Here is a 26,050-nt window from a genome sequence, read left to right on the forward strand (position 1 = left end):
ACTTAAGAGAGAAAAGAATTGCATCCCTTTCTTGGGGAGGTTTCCTGGATTGGATGGCTAATGTCCTAGGTTACTATACTAAGGAATGTGAACTTTATCCTCTATAGGGTGGGAAAGAATTAATATTTTTAAAGAAGAGAATAATGATTCCAAACACCTAAAAAGGTTGACTAATCCTCTTTGTTTGCTAAAATTCTTATTTAGCCAAAACCTGATTTTATTTCTTTTTTGGCTAAAAGCTTTTGCTGATAAAATATGGTGTAATAAACTAAAAGAAAAAAGGTTTCATATTACAGTACACAGCACTGGTAAAATATACAATCATGCACACCATGTACTAGGGAGACCTCAACAAATTTATGAAAAAGTGGGGTTTTTTAAATAAATTATATACATATATACATGTATATATGTATCTGTTCATAAAAAAACAAATGCATTTTGCATTTGCCTTAGATGAATGTTCCACACACCATGCTAAACCACCACTGTGTCCAGGTAGAATGACTTAAAATGGGCATAAGAATAAAATATATTAATTACTATTTACAACATTTTCTCAAGCTTCATCGGATCACTTATCTTCATAGTAGTAAAAGATTATATGGCTAAATCCTAGCTAAAGAATCAGAATTTCTGACCTCCATCTCTTCTACTACTCAGCATTATGACCTTGAGTATTGAGGCATTATCCTCAGAAAGATATTTGCATGAATGTGAGGTTCCCAGCTACCTGCCTTTTTACTGAATTCCCTTGTGACTAACACCATATATGCATAAGGGAGCTTTAGAGGCATAGTGCATGATCATTTTCCTTCATGCAAAATGTACAGATTAATGAAGGGAGAAAACTCTACCCTGGATTTCATAATTTCCAAGCCCTGCTCATCTGAGATGGCTATTTTAAATAGCACAACTTCTATTTGGACAAAATTTCTATTCATCCACACTTAAAGATGGAATAACAAGGGGCTATTATATACGTGATTGCATAGATAGATAGATAGATAGATAGATAGGTAGATAGATATCAGATCACAGAAAAACTGGAATCTTGCACACAAGCTACCATTACAGATTTTGAACATTACAGAGGATGTAGGTTTGCACCAGTTACATTTGGCTGGGAAATTGTGTGTGACAGTAGGATATATGGAAATCCATACTGACCTAGGCAGTTTGGTAAGCATAAGCTCTAGTCCAGAGCTGTAACAGACTAAAAAATCTAGATAACATCCAAGACCTGGAATATTTTTAGTTGCTGTGAAATGAAAATGTCTTGGGTGTTAGCTACTTAAGAGAGAAGATAAGGAAGCTTATCCTTGCCATTGAGTTTTCTCTCTCTCTTTGCAGCCACAGGGCGATGGCAGCCAGTGGCTTCTTGGTACTATCTTGGGCAATGTTTCCAAGAGTGTTAATCCAGGGGTAACATCACCGAGGTACTGGTGCTGTCAGAAGGGTGGGTTTTGCTTTGATTTGCCCTTACATCCTTGCAAATATCTTTTTGAAAGTGGATCCATGGAGTGTTAGGTAGAAGCAAATATTCTTTATTTGCAAAATCTAATCTATCCCCATAGGTCCTTATGTTTATTCAATTTACCCCATAGAAATAACTCTTTCCAGGGCACCTGGGTGACTCAGTTGGTTAAGCATCTGCCTTCAGCTCAGGTCATGATTCTGTGGTCCTGGAATCAAGCGCTGCATCCGGCTCCCTGCTCTGTAAGGAGCCTGCTTTTCCCTCTCCCCTGCTTGTGCTCTCTCTCTCTCACTCTATCTCTCTCAAGTAAATAAAAAATAAAAATCTTTAAAGAAATAACCCTTTCCTTCACTGAGATGCTAATGATCTCATTTATTTAGAGCCCTTTCAATTTTGTTATCCCTTAAAGAAAGGAATTCATTTGAGAGACTAGCTCATTTTTCTAGAAGAATCAAATGACAGTGATGATGTTTCTAGAGTGCCAGAAAGAAATGTACTTCTCTGTTCCAACTCAGCTTTTCCCACAAGTCACTTTTCTAGAGGAGTCTGGTCTGAAACAAGGTCATTCATATTTAGCTGTTGTTTCACTGGTTGTTAGAAAACTTAGAATAAGAAAGAAAAGTAAATAAGGAAGCAAAAATACTGCACAAGGACAAACGTACATATAGAGACATTATTTCCAATGGGAGGTAAGAGAGCCAGACCTCTGAAGTGATAACTTCTTTATCTTCCCTCTTTTGCTCAAAGACCATCAAGCTTCAGGCCCTAGCGATTCTAGAGAAATAGAAATATTATAGGGTCTTTCACACCTCTGAAACTGGCTTGCCTTAACTATGACTAATCCATTTTTATTCTTTAAATGGTTAGTTTATAAACTGCAAGAATCTATGGGCTTCTGTGATTTACTACGTAAGCCAAAAGAAGCTGACATTTTATTCGACACTAAGTATCAGAATGCTATGGTTTGGGATTCAAAATGTAAAATCTAATTTTCAATACAACTGTGATTTGATACTACAGAATGACAGATGTTTAGGGAATCATATTTGTTCTCTGAACAGTTTCAAATCTTCTTTGGATCAGATCTGCTTCTGGTGAGACAAACTGGATTTTTTAGCAAATGCAAATTTCCTCCTAGCAGGTTAAAGATACAAGAATAATCAGAATTATCATGAATCACCATACCCTAGAAATTTTTTCAGATCCAAATGCAAAGTTGTCCAAACAATTAGTTCCTCTGAGATCTGTTTTCAAATGGAAGATCCAAGTAATCCTGTCATTTCTGGACTAAATGCAAAGCTTACTCTCCTGAGGAGGATGCAGGTGTATGGACTCCATGCCGAATAAATCTAAATTGGCCACAAAAACCCTTAGTGGCATGGTGATATGCCACATGGGCTAAGTTTGCTTTTAAAAGCCCCCTTCCCACCCACTCCTTTCCTGGCACTTCTTGGTCATCCATGTGACACATTAAAAGGAAGCGCTAATGTTACCCAGATGCATTAAGTCACACGAGTGGTTTGGTGCATTTTACTGGGACCTTAAAGCATTACACCACAGAGGTACCCAGATGAAGCAAGGAGCAGACCGCATCAATACCATCTGAACCTGTGCTCTGCATATGCATTACAGAGGAGTGCAATTACCCAGTCTGTGCCATTAGGCAGCATTAGCCAGCATTGCCCATCACTCCTGATTAATAATTGAACTCAATCCATACAGGAAAAGCTCAGGCTAGTCTGGAAGATGCCTTCTAGCATGCATTAAAAAGGAGCACCTCCAGGGGCCTCAGAGCACTCTGTCCATTTAACAAGTCAATCTATGAACTATAGTAAACTCCTGATTATTAGAAACTGATGACTGCGCTGCTGAATGTTCGTCTGCTTTATTGTTCATCTTTCTCGCACTTGGTACCTAGCCTCTAGCCACATACAGGTATACTATGTCCTCTGTAGTTGGTGCTCTGATGCACTACTCAAGCCCCCTTCATGAGTGAATAACTCTTCCCCCAGCTGCCGGGAGTGCCCTGAGCTATGAGCCTTCCTTGGGAATTGCCTCTGACAAAGACAGTCACCTCATCCAAGGACAAGTTCCTTCTCAGGGTAGCCTCATCCAAAGATGAATCAGAAAGAACAAACAAAGGCCTACCCCCTTGTCCCAACACAGGGCAACTTGGAAGGACCATCCTAGCTTCAGTGCTCCCTACTGGGCCTCTGCTATGACTGCACTGCCACCGTGCACCCCTCTCTGTTCAGCCCCACCTTCTCTCCCCTCTCAGGTATAATCCCAACAGCACTTTCTAACAGTCTTCCTGCATGGCATCTCCACCTCCTAGTCTATTTCCCTGGAGGGCTCAGTCTCCAGCTGGAAAGAAATAGCTATATCTTACCTTCCGCCTCAAGCAGCCACTGTAGGTGTCAAATAAGATCATGTATGTGAAATTTTCTTATAAATTGCAAAGGATAAAGGAGAAACACTTATTAAACTCCCCTTTTAATTAAGACACCATTAAATTATGGGGTATTTGTACATATAGAAAACAAAAGTGCACCTTTTCTGTGGTCTGCAAGTTTAGAGTCTAAATAAAGCTGATGGTCCAAGTTCACTGAGCAGTGAACTTAAACAATACAAAAACTATGTACCTTTAGTACCTTATATCACTTAAATTTGTATTCATTTATGACAAGTCTTCGATTCATCCAAATTTGAGGAGTGTTGCCAGGTTTTAGGAGGTCAATAACCTTTTTCCAAAAAGTATCAAAATAGTTTGGTATTTCGTGACTCAGGCGCATAATATTGCTAAGGCAGGTACTCTTGTTATCACTTAAATTTACAAAGCAGCAAACAAAGTCTTAGAGGAGTAAAAAAAACATGATATGGGCACAGAGCTCCAAATTCTACAAATCCAAGGAAAGTTTCCAGCTTAGTGCTTCATTTAGGAATGTCACTTCCTCAGCAGACCACACAACAGAAAATATATACTTCTTGCATTTAACAAAGTGGAAAGAACTGGCCCAGGCAGGAAGAGACCAATGAGAGATGATCCACATACATATTGTCCACCCCAGGCCACTCCCTGTCACTATGCACCTGAGCTGTCCAAGGAACAATGGAGCATTAAACCCATTCAAGAAAGAATCAGATAACACTGTCACCATACTCACTGTGGGAAGCACCCAGAGTCCAGTGGAAAATATCCCAGGGTCCCCAATTTCTACTGTTTGGTCTTTGCTTTTTTCCTTTCCGTTTGAATTGCAGTTTCTTTAACTGCAAAAATGGAAAACTTTATCATGATCTATTTGTGTGTGTCTATGTATGCATGCTGCTTAATTAAAAAGGAGTGGTGACAAATCTTTAATATCAATTAAAAGTGCTACCACATTTGGGCTAACATACCTATAGGTTCATGATGAGAAGTCGGAGTGTATAAGTGTGTGTGTGTGTGTGTGTGTGTGTGTATGCAAATACATGAGCTGGGGATGAGGACAGGCATGTTCCTGGCAATACAGATATCAGGGACCCAAAATAAGTGATGTATGGGTACTTAATAGTACATAGGAAATAAGGGATAATAAGGAAGAGATAAATTTCTATTTCTCCATCTTCAAGTGCCCAGACCCATTCCCACTTTTGCTCCTGAAAAGTACATAGCACTGATACCAGTAAGACAATTTTTAAGACTCTCAAAAAAATATTAGGATATCTACCAATCTAAAAGAGATGCTCTAACAAATCATACCCCAGGTAAGCTAAGAATATGAATAACAGCTTTCAAGAAAAATGAATTACCAACATCTGACCTCTAACGGAAGCAGAAATGTATGTGAAAAATGTACCAATCCAGTCTCAAACAAGAAGGATGATGAAATGTGTATTCTGGAAGAGTTCAGTCATTGGGTCTTGGGAAAGAACTCAATTATCAATGAACTCTCAATGGTTAAAGCTACTTGCTGTCAAAATAAACTACAAAAAAAGGCTCCTTCCCAAAGGAGACAACACCAAGAACAATAGTTTTTGTGGAAAATCTTAAGTACCATGTTTACTGAACTGGGAAATTGAACTACAATGGGGGTTAAATGTCAGCCAGCCAGAGAAATTGGGAATTGCTGTGACAGGCAAGAAGTTCAGAATTTTCATTCACAGAGCAATTGTATAATTTATGTGGAGAGTGGAAATTGCAGCTAATATAAAACCATCAGAAGTAAATGAAATATATTTAAATGAAACATGGTTATCCTCCTTCACTTTCCAAGACTTTGTTAGAAATCATCTTTAATCATTTTCTCTTTAGGTCAGGAGACTTAGGACCTATGAAAATATTGTTCTTTAGTTTTGAACATTAGAATTCTAAGGCTTCCCAAGGTCATACCCTAAGATCTGACTAATTACTCTTCTTCTTTGTAAGATTCTGTCTATATAATCTATGATAACAAAAAAGTCTATCTTACTGAACACCAGCAAACTTCTTGGATAATTTAGTCCTGAGTTTAACAACCCAAGTCACAACTTGACTGACCACTAAGTGCATTAAATTGACCCATAACACAATTTTTTTCATAACACAATTTATATGGCTTTTTAGAAACAGCATAGTCCATCACTTAACATTAAACAGCATTAATTGATGGAAGCTTTATTTTAGTCACCATAATAACCATGAGTAATTAATGAGTGACTTAATACACTATATCTGGCACAACAGATGAGCCAGGTCTCAAATCTCCCTAGTGTGAGCCCATTTCTCAACCACCCATCTTAAAACTAAAAACCTGAAAGTTAACCCAGCCAAACTGTCTGCCTTCAGAAAGGTAAAATATTATTGTTCTCATTCACCCATCGTACTCTTGCTACAAACTCTTGAGAATTAGAATTAAAAACATGTATTTTAATTTTTCATGCTAAATGACCTCCTTTTGTGCATCCAGTGGGTGCCTTGGCTTGAAACACTGCTCTAATGCACCACCTGGAAATTGTAGCAGAGGACAAATACTTTTCTTCCAACATGCTAATTTTGTATGCTATAAATTATTCTACTTTTTAAATTACCAAACATGTGATTAAATACTGTTTAGAATACTAATATACTCACCTTTATTCATTAAGAATAAACACTATTTTTTTAAATGTCAACAAATGATCTTCATCCTCTGGAAACTTCAGAGAAAACCATTCTATATTAACTAGAAACGTCCTTTAACAATTACTCAGTATCCTGTGATCTTTCAAAAACTGAGCTGGGCATCCCATCTTTTAGGACTGACATACACACAGCTTTCTCTAAAATTAAAAAATGTTTTGCTTGTTAACGAAGAGAGAATATTTGATGGGGCAAATCTGCGTCTCAGAGAGATTTCCTTTAAAATTCACGTAAAACAAAATCACCTCCTTTCTGAAACAGTGAAATAATGTTATTGTATGGAATGGGAAAAAAAGCAATCATCATTGTAGAGATAATTAAAGTACCTTGGATTTCCAAACATTCTTAACTCAATACATGGCATAATGAGCATGTTTAGTAAAAGTTGGATTTGGCCCTGAGCTCAAAACTTAATTATCCCAAGCTTAAGCCCTTACTCATTGATCATCCTCTGATTTCAATTCTGAAAAAATACATTTCAACTGGAATTAGTTTCTCTAGAAACACTCCTAAAATGCATATATTATTCAGCATTTGAAACAACATGGAAGTATCTGTTTCAGCAAGCATGAGCATGCCATGTAAATTTTATTTTTCTAATTATTAGTAGGTTAGAGAATATAGCCCCTGACTGCTTTTCTCTAGAAAAATGTCACATAAACCAAAGATTCTAACAGATACTCAACTCTTTACTTAATTACATTGAAACTGCTTAAGAACACCAAATAAAGTTTCACTGTCATTTAAATCACAGCTACTTTATCCATTTTTTTTAAAAAGGAAGGGTTGGATCACTGTAGAGATAACTTATACATTCTTAGAAACATCTTTGTAGCATTGTGCTATTCAAGAAAAGGCTATATTGACTCGTGTTCTTGTGAGGGTTATTTTATTTTTTTATTTTTTTAAAAGATTTTATTTATTTATTCATGAGTGACACAAAGAGAGAGAGAGAGAGAGAAAGAGAGGCAGAGACACAGGCAGAGGGAGAAGCAGGCTCCATGCAGGGAGCCCGATGTGGGACTTGATCCAGGGTCTCCAGGATCACGCCCTAGGCCAAAGGCAGGCGCCAAACCGCTGAGCCACCCAGGGATCCCCTGGTTATTTTATTTTTAGCAAGAGACGTTACGAATATTTTTTATATTTATATAATATCTCTCAGACAAAGCTTATGAGAAAACTTTGGAAACAACATCTTGCTTTATTTCTCGATATTCACAGGTGGAAAGAAAAAATTAAATCACACAGTATTTGGTACATGAGAGAAATGAGGCAATAAGAAGCAATGCAAATTACTGAAGATAGCTTATGGTTCCTCCTCTTATAATACAATAAAGTTTTCCCTTGATAATTGGGGTCTGAAGATGTAAAATAACATTATGTCACAGGGCAAGGGAGGAACAGAACCAGAAATAGAAGCTCAGTGTTCCACGGGGCTGAAACATGACTGCTGCTACATACAGGATGTACTAAAGATCCCTACTGAAAATGTCTCTGCCCTCAAGTCTTCAAACTCTACCATAATACCATTATTTTTTTAATTGAGCATCTGATCCCCATGGAGTCTTTTTTTAAAGGATAACTCCTCCTCTGGGGATAGATTATGCAGCAGCCTCCTCTACTTGCTCCTCTGTTCCTCATTATAATGAATAATGTATCTATTCATATCTTACATTGATAGGACACATTAGCATTTACCAAACATGTTAACCTATATCATCTCATTTAATCTACACAATCCTATGTGCTATTATGTTTCCATTTTCGAAATGAGCAATTTAAAGACTGAGAGAGCCTACACTGCCAAGCAAAGTTCCCGGTCTCTCTTTATCATGTGACATTACACTTTCAGCATTCCATCAGTTCAATAAACACTAGAGTCCCTATCATGTGCCAGCAACGGGACATGGAATCATCAATGAACTTAGGCTTGCTCCCTCCGGCCAGAGACGTTGGGCAGATCCCTTGGCATCTAAGACAAGGGTAGCAATATCAGCCCTACCTAATTCTCCAAGTAGAATAAAGCAATATAATTAATGTGGAAGTGATTTGAAAACTCCAAAGAGAGGGATCCCTGGGTGGCGCAGCGGTTTGGCGCCTGCCTTTGGCCCAGGGCGCGATCCTGGAGACCCGGGATCGAATCCCACGTCGGGCTGCCGGTGCATGGAGCCTGCTTCTCCCTCTGCCTGTGTCTCTGCCTCTCTCTCTCTCTCTGTGACTATCATAAATAAATAAAAATTTAAAAAAAAAAGAAAACTCCAAAGAGAGCTAAACGAACTGGAGGTGTTGCTATTTGCACCTTCCTGGAAATGAGGGTGTCAGGTTGCCTTCAACTTGATAAAAGTAAAGGGCTGCAGAAGGTTCTACCTGTCTGATAATAGATCTATTAAGGGACAAGGGAAGGAGGATCAGCAAGAGCAAACTTCCTTCCAGACATGATGAAACCTAAGTTCTCCATTGGGTGAATGATCTCTAGATGCTAAAACGGCATGAGGACGGGGGCTCTGAAGTACATCTGTACAAAGCCGAAGATAACAGCAGAGTTGAGCAGAAACACCATAGGATTTAAAGGTAGTGAAGAGAAGACCTAAAGGTTTTAGAGATGGTTCAGATCTGAAGGAACTGCCAAATTTAGTATTTACAATTCAAAGCTAATACCACACCAGGAAATAAAAGGGGACACTTGTTTGATTCATGGTGGTTCATCAATTGTAAGATTCGTTTTCTTTTTTTTTTTACATTTTTACATCTCTACAGTTGGAATGAATAAATACAGTGGCATATCATACCTGTCTATAGCTGTCTTTCTTACAAATATGTCAAATAACAGTGCATCTTAAAATTGATGGTACATTAAAATCAGTTAATTAGTACAGGATATTTTCAATGACCTGTTTTGAAGCCTGTTCAAAGGGGTGCTTTCCAGTCATTCAGAGTAACCATTCTGTCTTACCTGCATAGGACTTTCAATGGACACACTCTGTTCAGCCTCAGGGTTAACCTTCCCTCCACACTCCAGGCCAGTGGGTTTTTACAAATCTAGATTAACTGCAGGAAGTAGCAGCCAGTTTTCCTATCCAGTGGCAGTGGCTGGGATCAAATCACATCAGCTCCCTGTTCTTGAGTCCTCTAATTGGCCTCCCTTAAAACTGACTTGCCTTCTTTTTGAAGTTTTGTGCAGTGCAAAGCTTCCATTATAGCCCTGTCTGTCTCTGCTTCAAGAACAACATTCCAATGCTGAGTTCTAAGAAACACACTCAGGGTTGTGAATATCATGGCTCCTTTGCCCACCAATGATGTGGTTCTAGCTCTTTCTCATCCTTCTCTGTCAAAGTTCACCCTACCCTTCTTCTGATCACAACAGAAAATTCACAGAAGCCTACCTCACCTCATGATCTACTTTCAGTAGCAATTTCTATAGCAAAAGAAAGAGTCATCTCCAAATCTTACAATCTGGACCCATCACAATGCAATACAATTCTATGCCACCCCATGCATTTGTCATATAACAGACACCTGTCATAAAGCATGTAACCCTGTTTGGTCTGACATAAAAAGCTTGTATAAAATAAGATATTTAAAGTAAAGAAAAGAGAACCTCTAAATCTCAGGAAGAATCCAAAGGAAATGCACCAATAAGTCATAAGAAAGAAAGAAAGAAAGAAAGAAAGAAAGAAAGAAAGAAAGAAAGAAAGAAAGAAAGAAAGAAATGTTAACCACATGTAGAACTACGTGGGAAAGTCTTTGTAAAGAACAACTAGGAATTGCTTTGTCTTTTCATATGAAAATCATTTCTAACACCATATTATAACTATCAAGTTAGTTGATGCCAGACCACAACACTGTCACACACACACACACACACACACGTACACACTATCCTTTCTAAGAGGCTTAGACTGTGAATGAAAAATACAGTTTCAAATCGAAAACAATTTAAGCGAATATAATCAATTACTTTACTCCCCGGGGCCTCATTTCTTTTTTTTCCCCCCTTTTCAAAGCTTAATTCCCCACTGCTTTCATAAGCCAAATTCCAAAGGCCTCTCCTTGGAATCCTACCTGAGACCAAACTGTGAATTTATTATCAAAATTCAACCCCAGTGCATTTCCTTGCACAGAAGAAATAGTACATGAATTTCACAGAAAACCAGATTCTTCATAATTTTATCTTGTATTTGTTATGCTATTTAAAGATATCCCACAGGAAAAACCTCCCTAAAGACCAGTTAAACAAGAGACAAATAACCAGTCAAGATATTCCTTGATAAGATCCTTAAAAATTATCTTTAATTGATGCCAAATATGAACAGATCATAAAGTGACAGAAGCAAGTAAAATTGCATAGATGAAAACTATGCGCTTCAGTTAGGTTCTCAATTCATAACATTCAATGTCCTCTACCTGACATATTAAACAGTTAGGGCAGGGGAAATGCACAGCAGGTGAAAATGAGACACATCCTTAACTCAAGGTGTAAGCAACTGGCAAACTCAAGAAATAAAGTAGTGCTTTTTCAGCTTCAATGGTTTGTTGTCCTGATGGTGCACTTTAAATTAATACTACTCAATTTTTAGTTTTTAACCTTGGTAATACCGTATCTTTAATGTTAGAGGTATGTCATATAGAGTCCATGCTGTTGGCTTATGGCTGCTGCCTAAACAGCTCCCAGACAGTGCACTGAAGAGAAGAAAGGTGTTTCTGCAGGTTTTGGAGAGGAGACAACTTTTGACCTGAAATATTTTGCAAGGGGTCTTTTGTGTTTTGTTTTCTTTTCCTTCCTCACACCATTTCTTCTTCTTCTCTGATTATGGTACAAAACTCTTCTATACTCTGTGAAGTCTCATGTCATAAAAAGTAAACTCCTAGTTAACTCCTACATAAAAATCACTAGGACGAGGGCTAATCTCCTTAAAGCTAATAGTCCTGAGGTCTGCAGGGCCTTACCCCTTACATACACATTGGATTTCCCAAGAAAGCCCGTAGTCGTTTTGCCTGAGCAAAGAGACTGGCATTTGATCCCAAGACTTCTGAGACTTACACCTAAACCCTGAATGAGTTTGCACAGTGACCCAAGGTAATGGAACAGTTTTGGTTAACAATTCAGCTCCTGTCCGCGTCTTACAAAAATGATAAGTAGTGTACATTCTTCTGAAGTTTACCTGAGTCATGCTGAACATGTTCGCGTATACCCTGAAATTCCATGATATAAATACAAGTATTAATATGCCACGTGGTGAATAAGAGGCCACCTCCTGAGATTGCAATTCAACTTGGGTTGTGTCTGGTTTAAAAATGTTTATTTGTTTGTCTTCTTGAAAGGAACATAAACATGGAAAGACTTCATCTTTTCTTGACAAAACGGGGAGGTAAAATGGCTGTTTGGCAGTTTATATTCTTTCTAACAATTCTATACTATGGATGGTTACCACCCACCAATTCTCACCTCTCCCAGGAATGAGTCGTCCCTGGAAGAAAATGGGGAACTGCCTTCTGCTGATGTGCTCTTCTTCCTTTTTGTTCAAGGCAATCTACCAAACAAGGAATTCAATTGTAAAATTGTTAAAAAGTATGCGTTTTGAGGTCTCCTATACTAAATGGGAGGTTCAAGAAACTATTTTTACTGACTCTTCAGATGTTAACTAATTTGAAAAATCTGTAACTCTACACAACATAAAGAAGACCTTTTGTGGACTAAACCAAATTTCTACTTAAAGAAATCTGCTCACTCACCATTTACATGTTGGTCTCTTTGTTTTATTTATTCTCAAGTGAGATTTAAAGATTAATAATCTCAAGATTATGTCACCTGTGCTTTGGTTCTACCACAGTGGAATCTAAACCTGTTGTACAATTTCATTTTAGAGAAATGACTATCAGATATATTCCAAAAGAATATGCCATCGGTTCCTTTGATTTTGCTAGGCTAACTCACTAACACACTCCCAATGAACTGCTTTAACTGGTAATCAGTACTCAATTCTCAAGGGTGGAGCGAGGGAGGGCTGTGCACAGATGGGGAAGGGGAGATGCAAAAACAAAAAGCTTTCCTGGCTACAATCTGTCTTCTCTAAATCTGAGGACAGAGGGAATTAATGTCTTTGGTCTCTCAAATTCAGATCACTTGAGGTGAGTTAACCACTTCAGAGATGCTGGGATGGCTAACAGCCCTGGTGGGACCCAACCCTTCCACTTGCCACCCTATTGAACTAGGGCCCTGAAACACTGGAAGAGCTGAGCTATGGATATTAGCATGTCAGAAGTCAGAAGTCTCTCCTTCTGGAGAAAACAAGTATTCAGGACATGAGCCATTAAAGCTCAGAATCAAGGAAGGGGATTCAAAGGTAAAGAGCCCAGTAAAATAAATAAAAGGAAGTAAACCAAAAGATAGTCATTCCTTAATAGGCAGTTTTGTTTAAGTGCACCCTCAGGTCTACAAAAACATTTCAGCACATTACAGTGCAAAGGGTAAGAGCTTTGTCAAACTTCGCATGCCTATGCTACACAGATAGTCCCTGTACTCCATTCCTACTGACTTGGTTTCAATGAGCCACAGATGGAAACGCAGCATTCATTTCCCCCCTACCACCCAAATTTATAACAACTCATCCCTGATCCCAGGCTGACAGGCTCATGTATGCAACACTTTTTCCTGTAACACATGCAGAAGAATCCCAGTCCAGCAAATCTATGAGAGGTATACCAGGTAGCCAAAGCCAGTCTTATCAGTCTTGGTCCCATTTTCTCATCCTCTGACCCATCCATCCCATAGTACTGAGTGGATTATTGCTGTTGACGGAGTGCAGCGTTTCAAGTTCTGTGTGTCCTAGACCTCAAAGTCTAAATAAAATATCAAGATATCCCCAGAAATTTAGGGGAGGTTGGCTTTTTTTCCCAACTGGAGACTTTTAAGCAGGTAGGTAGGAGAGGAATAGCCAGGATGAGTCAAGGTTCAAAAGAGAAGGAAACATCACAGGGGAGGGTTTAATGCCCTGTGGTCAGATGCTGTTCAATCCTTGGCCCCATGTCTTCCATGATGTTACATCAGTATTACAGATTCACAAACCACACAGGAAAATAAAATATCCATGTTCTTTCTTTCAACTGAGTCAGCCAGCCTGGGTGTTACTCTAGCTTCTTGATTTATTGCCTCACTGCTAGTTCTAGGATAAGGTGGGGGAAGGGATGGAAGTAACAGGGAAGATTTCCAGAAGAATCAGGACAGGAATGTAAGGTAGGCAGCAGCAGGTAGCCACATGCTAAGTGCAGAATGAAGATTCCCCACCTCGGTGTCCTTAAAAAGGCTGTGAGTGCCTCTCCATTGGTGGACAGCTGCTGGGCCCCAGGGGCCTATGTTATGTGGCTCTGTTTCAGCTAGACCCAGGGTCCCCACCATTCTCTGGGTTGGGAGCCTAGGGCAGCAGAAGTTAGATGCTCAGCCTGTGAAGTGACTGCCAGGTAGGAAGATCATAGGAGCATCACAGAAAATATCTGAAGGGAGTAGGTCAGGAGGGAAGACCCAGAAAAGGTTATTAGGAATTCAGTGTTCCCACATCCACACTGATGCCTGAAAAGATCAGACAATCAGAGATTTGCAGAGTCCTGTTGCTAACAGAGGAGAAATAAGGAACTTTGCAAGGAATGCTACACTGGACCTGAGGAAGCCTTGCATGTCCAGAGTGGCCCTCCACAGGAAACAAATTCCCAAAAACTTTCTATTGCCTTCTGGTGGAGGAGAGGGAAAAAACAAGTTCCTGGTTCATGTCCACTTCGAAGATGGGTCTCAGGTCCCAGATCAGGCTGCCAAAGGGACCAAGTCCAGTGGATGGCCAGAGAGACAGCACCCTCCTGGATCTCTCCTCTCCCGCGTTTAGGATGGTGTGGTCTTCTCACAGTGGTGAAGTGAGACAGGGAGGGTGGAAAAAGCAAAAGCAAAATATCTGTGCCTCAACTCTTCCTCCCTTTTGTTACGTAACTTCTCGCTGTATTAATGGAGGCACTTTCTACAGTTCACTGTGGGTACAGGATAAAGGCACTAAGCAACTATTAAATCAATTGGTTGAGTTTCTTCAGGGAGCCTCAAGGGGAGGGCTGAAGTCTCTACAGACTTCAAATCATGACTGCAAAAGAAATCAGCTCTACTTTGGATGCATACAAGAGATAAACATGTTCATTTACATCCTAAGAATGCACCAAAAAACATGCAGTATTGCACCTTTTTTGTTTGTTTTGCTTGTGTTTATTTTTAGCTAGAAAGAATATTTGTTCTTAGGTGTTGCTATATATACCTTGATGACTTACTTAGGTTTCCACATAGCTTCCCTTTAAGGGATGGGCATATTGGTCCTCTCTCTGCCTACACCTGCACAGAAACCTGACATTTCCCTGAGCAAAGGCAGGAAAATCAACTGAGTGTCCCCCCACCCCCCACCCCCCACTATTTCTTTGGGCCCTTCATCCCACAAACTTGTAATTTTTATGATTTTAAATTTTCTTTTTTACTGAAATCATGCATTAATTAATTCAAGGTACACTTTAGTCAAATAGGCCATAATGCTGAATAAGAGAACATGCTTTGAGCTCCAAAAAGTTATTGTTCCCATCTGACTAACATATGCACTTAAATACAGTACTTTATTTACTAATAAAATAGTTAATAAATGAAGGAGTGCACTTTTGGTGAATGCAAATGAAAAAGGATCTATTTCTAGAAGAGTTGATTCCAACGTAAGCTTATCCTCTATTGTCTGAGTTAACGTTCTTGGCATGCGATTATAAAATAAATATGATCAGATTCAAACATGCTTACATTTAGCTCCACTTGTGCTCTCTTGCAATAAGGAAGCAAAGGTTTTACATCCAGTTCTGGAGGCCAGGGGTCAGGGTTCAGGACTGGTGAGAAAAGACCTGTGTTTGGCTCACCTGCAGTTGAAAACTTAGCAGCACTGCAGATGAATCAATTAATATAATTCAGTTATCTTTTAATAGAGAAATCTCTATTTCTTAGAGTATAGTTTGAATAGTTTGGATTAGAAGGGGAATGGGGCAGAGGGAAAATCCCTACAGACCAGGACCAATATCAGATTTATAAGGTGCTTTATGAACCAGTCTTAAATAATTTTGCATGTGTGTGTGTGTGTGTGTGTGTGTGTTCACCTTGTAATATACAGTTCAGTTGATCAAAATAAAAACAACATTTGTTCATTGCCCATTTTGGCTGATATGTCATGTTACGTATAATACATCAGATGCACTATTTTAAAAGTGCTGTGCATTTTGCAAAAGTTTTATAATGGAGTCCCATGCAAATTTAAATTTTATATTTCTAAGTGATCATCTGGTTTTTAGTTCAAAGAAAAAAGTTAAAGAAGCCAAAGGATTAAAAATCTCTCAGTATAAGGAAGCATATGAATCTAATTTTACCTAGACTAGCTCATGGACTGAATTGTTTTAAACCAGTTTTAGAAAATACACTTTCTTTTCTCATTTTTTAATAAAATGAAAATAGTTTCTTTTTTTCCTGAATCTTGAAAGCTTCTGGTTCCCCATCTCCAAAATCCGCAATGCAACAATGCATTGACAGTTAAATAGAACATACAGAGACTATTTAGTAAAGTATCTACAAACAGCGACGTGGGTCACTAGAGTTTTTGTTCTTTTGTTTTTGTTTTGTTTTGTTTTTGTTTTTGTTTTAAGTCTTTCAAGCTGCTAAGTGGGCCTTTTTTTGTTAGTTTGCTTGGCTTTTTAAACATCGGTCAGTAGCTTGCTCTTATTAACGCAGTTTTGGTTAGCTGTGGTGCAATTGCCAGTTCTGATATTGGCCTGTCTATAATGGGCTATGCTATTATTCATATCCTCTTCGATCTCCATGTACTCAGATTTGCTGATAGTAGAGGAACTGCGCCGACTGAGGTCACTGTCAGAGGCTAAGTTAGGGGAGCTAACGTGGAGCAACTGAGCCTGCTCTTCCCCCTCAGTTTCTCGGTGGTAGAAATAGTTGAAATTGGACACAATGACAGGTACGGGCAGGGCAATTGTCAGCACACCAGCGATGGCACACAAGGAGCCCACGATCTTGCCTCCAATTGTCACAGGGTACATGTCACCGTATCCTACAGTGGTCATGGACACCACCGCCCACCAGAAAGCATCGGGGATACTGGAGAAGTGCGACTCAGCTTCTTCCGCCTCGGCAAAGTACACTGCGCTAGAAAACAGTATGACCCCAATGAAGAGGAAAAAGATAAGCAGCCCTAGCTCTCTCATACTAGCCTTAAGGGTCTGGCCCAGGATCTGGAGGCCCTTAGAGTGGCGGGAGAGTTTGAAGATTCTAAAAACCCTTACCAACCGGATGACCCTGAGGATGGCCAGCGAAGTGGCCTGCTCACCCTTCTGGTTCCCCTCCTGCTCGGCTATCTCGGTGCCTAGGGTGATGAAATAGGGGATGATGGCCACAATGTCGATGAAGTTCATGATGTTTTTGAAGAAGTCTGTCTTGCTGGGGCAGGCGAAGAAGCGCACCACCAGCTCAAAGGAGAACCAGATGATGCACAGGGTCTCCACGATGAAGAAGGGGTCCGTGAAGATGTTGGAATTGTAGATAACCGTGGTGTTGTCGATGCGGTGCACGGTGCCCGTGAAGTCCTTGTCATCCTTCAGCTCAGGTAGAGTCTCCAGGCAAAAGATGACGATGGAGATGAGGATGACCATGACGGAGACGATGGCGATGACCCGGGCTGGCCCGGAGCTCTCAGGGTACTCGAAGAGCAGCCACACCTGGCGCTGGTACTCCTTCTCGGGCAGGGGGCGCTCCTCCTCCTTGATGAAGCCCTCGTCCTCCCGGAACTTCTCCATGGCCTCCTCGCCCAGCTCGTAAAATTTGATCTCCTCGGAGAACATGTCCAGGGGCACGTTGACCGGCCTCCGCAGGCGGCCCCCGGACTGGTAGTAGTAGAGGATGGCGTCGAAGCTGGGCCGGTTGCGGTCGAAGAAGTACTCGTTCCGCAGGGGGTCGAAGTAGCGCATGCGTTTCTTAGGGTTGCCCAGCAGCGTGTTGGGGAACTGCGCCAGGGTCTTGAGCTGCGTTTCGAAGCGCAGCCCGGAGATGTTGATCACCACGCGCTCGCAGCACTCGTGGTCGTCGTGCTCGGCCGGCCGGGTGTAGCTGCCATCCTGGGGGTGGCCCGGGGCGGCCGAAGCCTCATCCACGTTCTCTCCAGACATCACCGTCATGGTGGAAGCAGGGCGCAGGGGTGAGTGATCAGGAGAGGGCCGGGGGTGGGAAGCAGCAGCAGAGGAGGGGTGGGGGTGGGGGGGACCCAAGCGCCCCCCCCACCGGAGTGCGCAGCTCCCCCACGCTCAGGGGGAGGGGCTTCAGAGCCAGCAGGTGGAGCGAGCTGTGACTTCGCTTCTCCTTACCTTCCCCTCCACCCTGCCTTTTACTCAGTTTGGAATCCCCCCTCGCCTGAGGCCCCGGTGCAGCTTTTTTGCCAAGGGGTGGGGTGAGTGTGTGTGTGGGGGGTGGGGGGGGAGGTTGGTTGGTATTTCTTCCTGCTCGGAGGTGCCTTAACGCAGTGCCGTTCTAGCCGACCGGGCCATCGCTTCGGGGGTCACCCTGGCCTCCCCTCCCCTCCGTGAGCCCTCCTAGGACCGGGTGCAGAGCCAGCGCAGCAGATCCCCTCGCCTGTCACCCCTCTGCTCCTCCTCGGCTCTCCCCCCTCCTACCCCTCTTCGCCTGCCGCCTTCTAAGCTCCCACCAGGGCGATCGATGGACGCTGCAGAGAAATAGAAAGTGATACGGGGGTAGAAAATCAGAAGCATTCAGATGGGACGGACCTACAGACACCGAAGAGCACAGACCTCTAGCTTTTTTAGAAAGCACTGGACTTTTGCGAGGGGTAGCACATACACGCAGACAGACACACAGAGACACCCGGAAATCCAAGTTTGGGCTCTTCCATCCCACTTTCCCCAGTGCCCAACAGCCGATCTGTTTACAACTTCGTTAAACTAAAGATCGGGAAAGCGCCAAAGACGCCGGGGGAGTTCCAGGTCCCAGGCAGTATCCCCACAGCCCCGGCCTCCCCACCCCGCACCCCGACCCCCACTGCTGCAGCCCCGGACTGGGGAGCCCCCTACCTGGCCGGCCGGCTTGGCGCAGGGGCGGCGCTGAGTCGGCGGAGCGCCCGAGTGGGAATGCGGCAGGTCGCCTTTGCAGCACCGGGGCGGGAGCGGCAGCCCCAGCCGCGGCAGCATCCGAGAGGCGCCGGGGCAAAGTCGCAGCCCTCGCCTCCTCGTCCTACGCCCGATCAGTGGGACAGCCGAGCGAGCGAGGCGCTACGGAGGAAATGTCCGCTCCCTACCCCCATTCTCACCGGTTGCCAGCAACCTAGAGACGCCGTCCTCTCGCTGGTGCAGGGAGTTCCGGAGGATGCGGGGCGGAAAAGCAAAATGCCACCCTCTCCGGAGGCTCGGAAGCAAATGACGAGAAACAGCACTCTCGCCCCCTCCTAACACTGTGGGAGCCCTCGATTCGATCCTGAAGGAGGCGGGCGAGCAAGAGCCTGGATCTACATGGCTCGCGGATCCCCTCCGCCTCCCGCACCCCAGCGTGGACCTCGCCGAGGCTGAGTGGCGCGCCGGGAGCCGTTAGGAGCTCCGAGTGGGGCAGGGTGCGTGCGGCAGCGGGTCCGCTCGGTCCATTTCTGGGCGCTGCAAGATCAGCAGAAACCTGAGAAAGCGCCTGGAATGCGGAGCAGCGATTGGCCCACTCGGGCGTGGGTTGGGGAGGGCGGGGGAGGGCAGGAGCGAGGAGGTAGATGGAAAATATGAGGGGGTGGCTCGGCAGAGGGGGGTTGTCATTCAGTTCCCACCCTTGCCAACACAGCTTTTTCCTTCTCCTGCCAGAAAAGTCGACCACCAATCTACTTGCCTTATGGTGCACAGACCCGCACACGCACGCTCCCTGGTCGCGACCTTCCCCGGGAATTGCCCACTGGAAACGGTCAGGTCCGACGCAATGCAGGCGGCGGTGCTCCTGGCAAAACTCCTCGGATGGGTTTGCGTTTGTGCAGTCCCACGATAATAGGCTTCTGCCGCCATGCTCTGCATGCCGTCCTGCCCCTCCCGCAGGGGTCTCTCTGCAGGGGTGACCTAGCTTGTCTCCGCCGTTCTGGGAGAGATGTGTACTTTGGGGAGAGCTCTGCAGTTTAGGATCACCCGGGTTTGTTCTATGTACTGTTACGGCAAGACGGTGGTGCTAGGACTCTGTCCCTCCTTGACCTAGGATGGGAGTTGGAAGTTTTCTTACGGTCAGATTATTTTGAAATACGGAGAATGCGATTTGTGGGCAACCAAAGGCTTCGTGGGTTTGTGGGGTTGTCTGCCAACTTGGTGCTAATTGGGACGAATCTGAGAAGCAAGTCGCCTGCCCACCTCCCACCTACGTCCCTCCTCCCGCGGGCCCTTTTTCTCGGCCTAGGGCCTCCACAGAGCCACTTGCGAGGCTTGCAACTTCTTCAGGAAAGGGTCGGTACAGAGGCGCAGGGCAGCAGGAGCCGGGGGCGTGCGCCGTGCACTCGGAGTGCGGCTGCAGCTGCTCCCCCAGAGGCGCTGCGCGTTGGCGCCCGCAGCGCGCCAGAAGGCAGCCAGCAGCTCTGGTACTTCTGCTACGGAGTCTCCAAGGAGGATGCAAGAATCCGGAGTCGCCTCTGATTGGTTCCCCTGCTGCATCGGGACCACCCTTCCCACCACCGCGGATCGCGTTGCTTCCCGCCTACACCAGCCACCACTTTAATCAAAGCCAAGGATTGTATCCTCCCCACTCTATTGTGGCTAGTGGAAAGCAGGGGCCTGTGCGGGGTTGCGCAGGCACTGCAAGGATCCTGGGTACGGAACTAGTTAAATCCCTCCTCCAGATTCAGACTCTAGCATTCCTTTCAGAAAAAGAAAAGTACTTGTTCGCTCCACTCCTCCAGATCCATATCCTCAGCTTTTCTTTTACGAACAGTGAGTTCTCCTAAATTCTTCCGTCCCATATTAAACGCTGCCCTTTCCCCACCTTCCACACACAATATTCCTGCATCCTACTCACTCCAGGGTTCCCTGCCTTTCTGCACTACTGTTCTATTACACGGAGGGAGGGAAGGAGGGAGGGAGGGAGGGAAGGAGGGAGGGAGGGAGGGAAGGAGGGAGGGAGGGAGGGAAGGAGGGAGGGAGGGAGGGAGGAGGGAGGGAGGGAGGGAGGGAGGGAGGAAGGGAGGAAAGAAGGAAGGAAGGAAGGAAGGAAGGAAGGAAGGAAGGAAGGAAGGAAGGAAGGAAGGAAGGAGCTATGCACTGAAATGCTGTCAAGTTCCCTGTTTCTGCTGTTCCTGCTGTGGCTGTTACAGCCCCATGGGACATGGGGCTACTAGACGGGATGAACATTTTCTGACCATGTCCCAGCCACCCGGCTTCTGTACCTCCCTCTGCTGGTAGCCCCCTTCCTCCTTTTAAATGTCTCTAAGACTGTTATCTCCCTAGCATCATTTGGATTCCACTTGTCCCAATTCAACATTTAGAGATTGTCTAACTAGAAGAGGCTTGCAGACTGCATGGGATACCAGGTTCCTAAATTCAGGGTTTTATTAAGAGGCATAATAAAATCCAGAGGTTTACACCATTCCTAGCAGATGTGTTTACAGCAGGACTGGACCTCCAAGGAATTAGAAGAACATTATTGAGCTAGAAACTCATCATTCGTTTCTTTTTTTAGGGGAGGGCAGAGGAAGAGGGAGAGAATCTGAGAATCTTAAACAGACTCCAGAGCCCAAGGGGGGCTCAATTTCACAATCCTGAGATCATGACCTGAGCCAAAATCAAGATTCAGCCGCTTAACTGACTGAGCTATCCAGGCACCCTGGAACTCATCATTCTTGATGCAAACCCACCATTGGTAGGGATCTAAAGAAATGTATTCACTCAAATATTTGCCTCAGTTCTGGCTTTGTGTCATTCCTGTTGCAGCACTATAGATATAGTAGTAACTATGACATGTGAGGTCCCAGAACTCATGGAGCTAACGTTATGGTGGGAGAGACAGACAATAAAAAAATAAACCACACATTACAACTTTAGGCAAGAAAAATAAAGAAAGGGGGCTATGGAGTGACAGATATAGATCTGTATGGATAGGAAGGGCCTTTGCAGAAGTAACATTTGAACAAAGAAATTCAAGAAGAGGGAGAACAAGGAGTAGGAAAAACAGAAACAGAGATGTAAGAGCAAATGCAAAGATTCCAAGGCAAGGACAAGCTTAGCATATTTGGGAAACAAATGAGTACCAGTATGGCTAGAAAAAAGTAGCCAAAGAAGGGTGTCATAGATGGTAGGTCAGAAAAGTAGTCAGAGACCAAATCATGTAGAGCCTTTTAGGGCACTGTAAGAATATTTCATTTAGTAATATAATATGATTTGTCATTTTAAAGGTTATTCTGGCTACTGGAAACAAGGTGTGAGATTGGAGGTTATTAGGTAGCACAGGCAACAATGACTGAAACAAGCAAGGTACAGGTAGGCTTATGAGGAGTGGTTGGAATAGAATTACATTTTGAAAATAAGGATAGCAGGATTTGGGATGTGGGGAAAAGAAACATTTCAAGAACATCTCCTAGGTTTTTAGCCTTAGTAATCAGGTGGATGGTGATGTCATTGACTGGAGGAGTGGGTTGGACAGCTTCTGTCTCACCAGAATGTGAACTACAACAGTCTTGGACCTTGTGTGCCTTGGTTATTACTGTATTGGACAGCTGAAGCCTCTCCTCAGGTTCTCTCCACATTGCAATTCTTCTTGCCCTGTAGCCACTTGCCCTGCCTCAACTGCTGCTGGAACAGCCAGCTGTGCATGGGCAGCAAAATTCTGCCTCCTGAAGTTGACTACACTGCAAGGATTTGGATTTCTCAGGACTGGAAAAAGGTTCAGGTGAATAACACTGCCATTTGGAAGCATTAACTCAATGGACCAGTGGGAACTTGCCCAGTAGGAGATATGAGATATGAGATATGATGAAGCCTGTAGATAAATGCCTTCTCTTTTAATATTTTCAGAGACAAACAATGACATAGTCTAGTGACAGGGCTGCATCTCTTTGTGGCTCATGAAGCAGTTGCGAGCTTGGTAACTTACCACCTTGTATTTATAACCTATCTTCCCCATCTCACTTCCCATTTTCCTTACTCTCATTGCATGGGGATCATACCTTCCATTGAAACATAAGTCTTGTCTTGGGTTCTGTTTTCTAGGGAACCTGAACTGAGGCAGAAAGGAATCCAAACTTCAGTTTGAGACATGTTAAGTTTAAGCTATCTGTTAAATATCCAAATGAAGATGTTGAGTAGGAAGTTAGGCATGTGAGTATAGAGTTCAGAGAGAAGGTCTGGGTAGACCAGGGATCAACATGTTGATATTTGGGCTGGATACTTTTTGGTTGTAGAGGACATTTTTGTTTTATTGTCCTTTGAATTTTAAGATGTTTGGCAGCATCCCTGGCCTCTACTCACTAACTACTAGTATCACTTGGTCCCAGTTATGACAACCAAAAATGTCTCTAGGCATTGCAAATGTCCCCCGAGGGGCAAAATCACCACTACTAGGAACTATTGGGGTGAATGATAGTTAAGGCTAGAGCACTAGACTAGAGCACTTGGACATGAAGGTAGAAAGAAAAGAGGAAATGTTCAGGGATTGCACTTCAAGATATCCTAATCTTAAGACCTAAAAACATAAGGAAAGCTAATAAAGAATGACTGGTAAAGTAAGCAAACCAGGTTAGTGTAGGTAGGATCTGTCAAAGCAAATGAGTTGATGGGATGAGCACTGGGTGTTATACTATAAGTTGGCAAACCAAACTTCAATTAAAAAAAATATAAATAAATAAGTTTTCCATATTTAAAAAGAAGCAAATGAGTAGTATTTTCAGGGGCTACAGATCAATTTTGTTAAATACTGCTGATCGGGTGAATAGAATGAGGAACTTACCATTGACTATTGGATTTAGAAATTTTGAATTGGTAAGAGTTTGAGAGAGAAGAACTAATGATAGTGGGTAAAATCAACTCTTGAAATTTGGGGATCAATGGGGAAAAAGAAAAATGGAATAGAAGCTGAAGGAAGATAAAGTGTGGCAAGACTTTTTTAAAGATTGAGAGCTATTGCAATATATTTGTATGCTGATGGGAATGATTCAGTAGAAAAGGAAAATTTATTGATGCAGTAGAAAGAGAAAAATTAAAGTGATGTTCTTGAGAAGGCAAAAGGAGAATGGGATCGAAGATCCAAAAGAAGGGATTGGCTTTGGAGAAGGACAGTTAGTCTATAGAAATGAGAGAGAGGAAGCAGAGTTCAGACACAAGGAGTTTAGTAGATGTGGTTGTGAGAATTGGTGGACTTTCACTTATGCAATCAGAAGCAATTTTCTCAGTGAAAGGGAAACAAGATCAACAACTAAAAGTGAGGATGGAAAGGAGGTCTTGAAATATGAGGGAGGAACAGGGAATGTGAAATAACCACCCAAGAGAATAGGAAAGTGAAAGGATTAGGAAACGTAAAAGGATTGCCTGGCAATATCATGGGCTCCGTTGTGGTGAGGCAGTATGCATTTCAGTGATCAGTCCCTGAGTATTTGGCATAAACTTGGAAGTAAGTCATAATAGAATTGGTTTTAATGATCTTTTATAGGAAAATGTGAAATTAGTTCAAAATATAGCCTCCTTCTTATGATTGGTCTCCTAAGTGATAGGTAGTGGTAAGGTAAGACATGATATGAGAAGTGGCCTTACCAGGCAAAGATATGCCATGTGAACTCACCTTAGATTCTGCTGAGGCCAGGGTCACAAGCAGAGGAATGGTGGTCTTCATGGTATGAAATATAATGGTAAACAGTAATATAGAACGACTAGCAGACAGGAAGCAAAGTTCAGAAGTTCACCAAGGGTTTAAGGTGACAATAAATGGTATGGGTCCTCTTTTTTGTCAAAATCTTAAAAGGAGATTACACTGGAACAGTTGAAAGCCTCAGTTTTTAAATCAGAGATCAGTTTTAATTCAATCACTCAGATCTTAGACAAGTCACTCCAATCATTTTACTTTTTTTATTTTACATTTTTATCTCCTTATTTGTAAAATGTAGTGTCTATATCATAGGCTGCTGTGAGGGAAAATACAAATCGAGTACTGATCAATAGTGTCTGGCATTGAGTTAAAGTACAATGAAATGCCAACTTCAAGAAAAAGTGGCCAGAAAGGTCAAGAATCATTGTGTTAGACAGATCTTTAATAAATATTCACTGAGAGCAGAGCAGCCCCTAGAAAATTCAAGAATAAGAGAAAAGAACAAATGTAACACCTATCATTCAGAATCCTTACAGCCAACTTTAGTGTTAAACCAAAGCAGAATAGCTAGTGCTAGACATTTCCTACCACAATAAGCAACTAGAAAACTATGTAAAAAAAAAAAAAAAGAAAACTATGTAAAATGTAAAATACAGGATGCAGCACTGAGAAATGGAGTCCAAGTGAGCCTGATGAACTCCCTGAGTTGAGGAGACAGAGACTGCAGTCTAGTGAGGCTGAGCTGAAAGCTATAAGGCAAATTACTGAAAAGGAAGTAGTTACACAGAGAAAAAGCACCAGAAATCTGCAGGGAAGATCAAGTTTAATGAGGTGGGTGGCAAAATATGAAGCCAGAGAAGTTGACAGGAGCCAGGTCATAAAGCTCCTTGATAGTCACAGTAGTTGAGCCCACTGGTTTCCTTTTGAGCCTCCAGTCCTCTGATTTCCTTTGGAGCCTCCAGTCTTCTTCATTCCCTTCAGTGGAATTATCTTACACATAGTCATGTGCTTGAAGAGAAGCCAACTGTTCCAGGCTCTCTCATGAGAAATTGGCCCATGATCTAATCCTAGCCAAAGAGATATGAGGGGGAAGTCCATTGGAGGGCTTCAGGGAAAGACTTCCTCAGAGATAAGAAACAGCTGTAGAAAGACTTTCTTTTCATCTTCTTGATGTCATTTCTGGACGAATCATTACTATATCCATCTTCTTACTAGCCCAAAGGATTAAGCCAACACTGAAGATTTCATTGCAGAAGGAGAAAAAGAATCCAGATCCTGGTGACATCATTGAGCTGCTGAATCAATCAGCCATGAAGCCTTTCTGCTATGGAATTTTCTGTTACAAAATTCAAATTTTTCTTATTGTCAAGTTAGTTTGAGTTGAGCTTGTTCATTAAATATAATTAAAGAATTTCTCATTAAGGATTTTATTTTGTTTTTTTAAGATTTTATTTATTTATTCATGAGAGACACAGAGTCAGAGACATAGGCAGAGAAAGAAGCAGACTCCTTCTGGGGACCCTGATGCAGGACTCAATACCAAGACCCCAGGATCACAACCTGAGCCAAA

The 26,050-nt window shown here is 42.5% G+C and overlaps 1 protein-coding gene across 1 annotated transcript; it reads right to left on the minus strand.

Annotated features, from left to right (window-relative positions):
• Positions 1-10,882: 10,882 nt before the first annotated feature.
• Positions 10,883-19,973, minus strand: KCNA1 (potassium voltage-gated channel subfamily A member 1). Its single transcript, XM_025461907.3, has 2 exons — positions 18,753-19,973; positions 10,883-18,388 (listed from the first exon to the last, which is right to left on the minus strand). The coding sequence occupies exon 2, from the start codon at positions 17,844-17,846 to the stop codon at positions 16,359-16,361; it is 1,488 nt and encodes a 495-aa protein (XP_025317692.1). The 5' UTR covers positions 17,847-18,388; positions 18,753-19,973; the 3' UTR covers positions 10,883-16,358.
• Between the last annotated feature and the right edge of the window lie 6,077 nt (positions 19,974-26,050).

This window comes from Canis lupus, chromosome 27 (genome assembly GCF_003254725.2).
Source record: "Canis lupus dingo isolate Sandy chromosome 27, ASM325472v2, whole genome shotgun sequence".
NCBI lineage: Eukaryota > Metazoa > Chordata > Mammalia > Carnivora > Canidae > Canis > Canis lupus.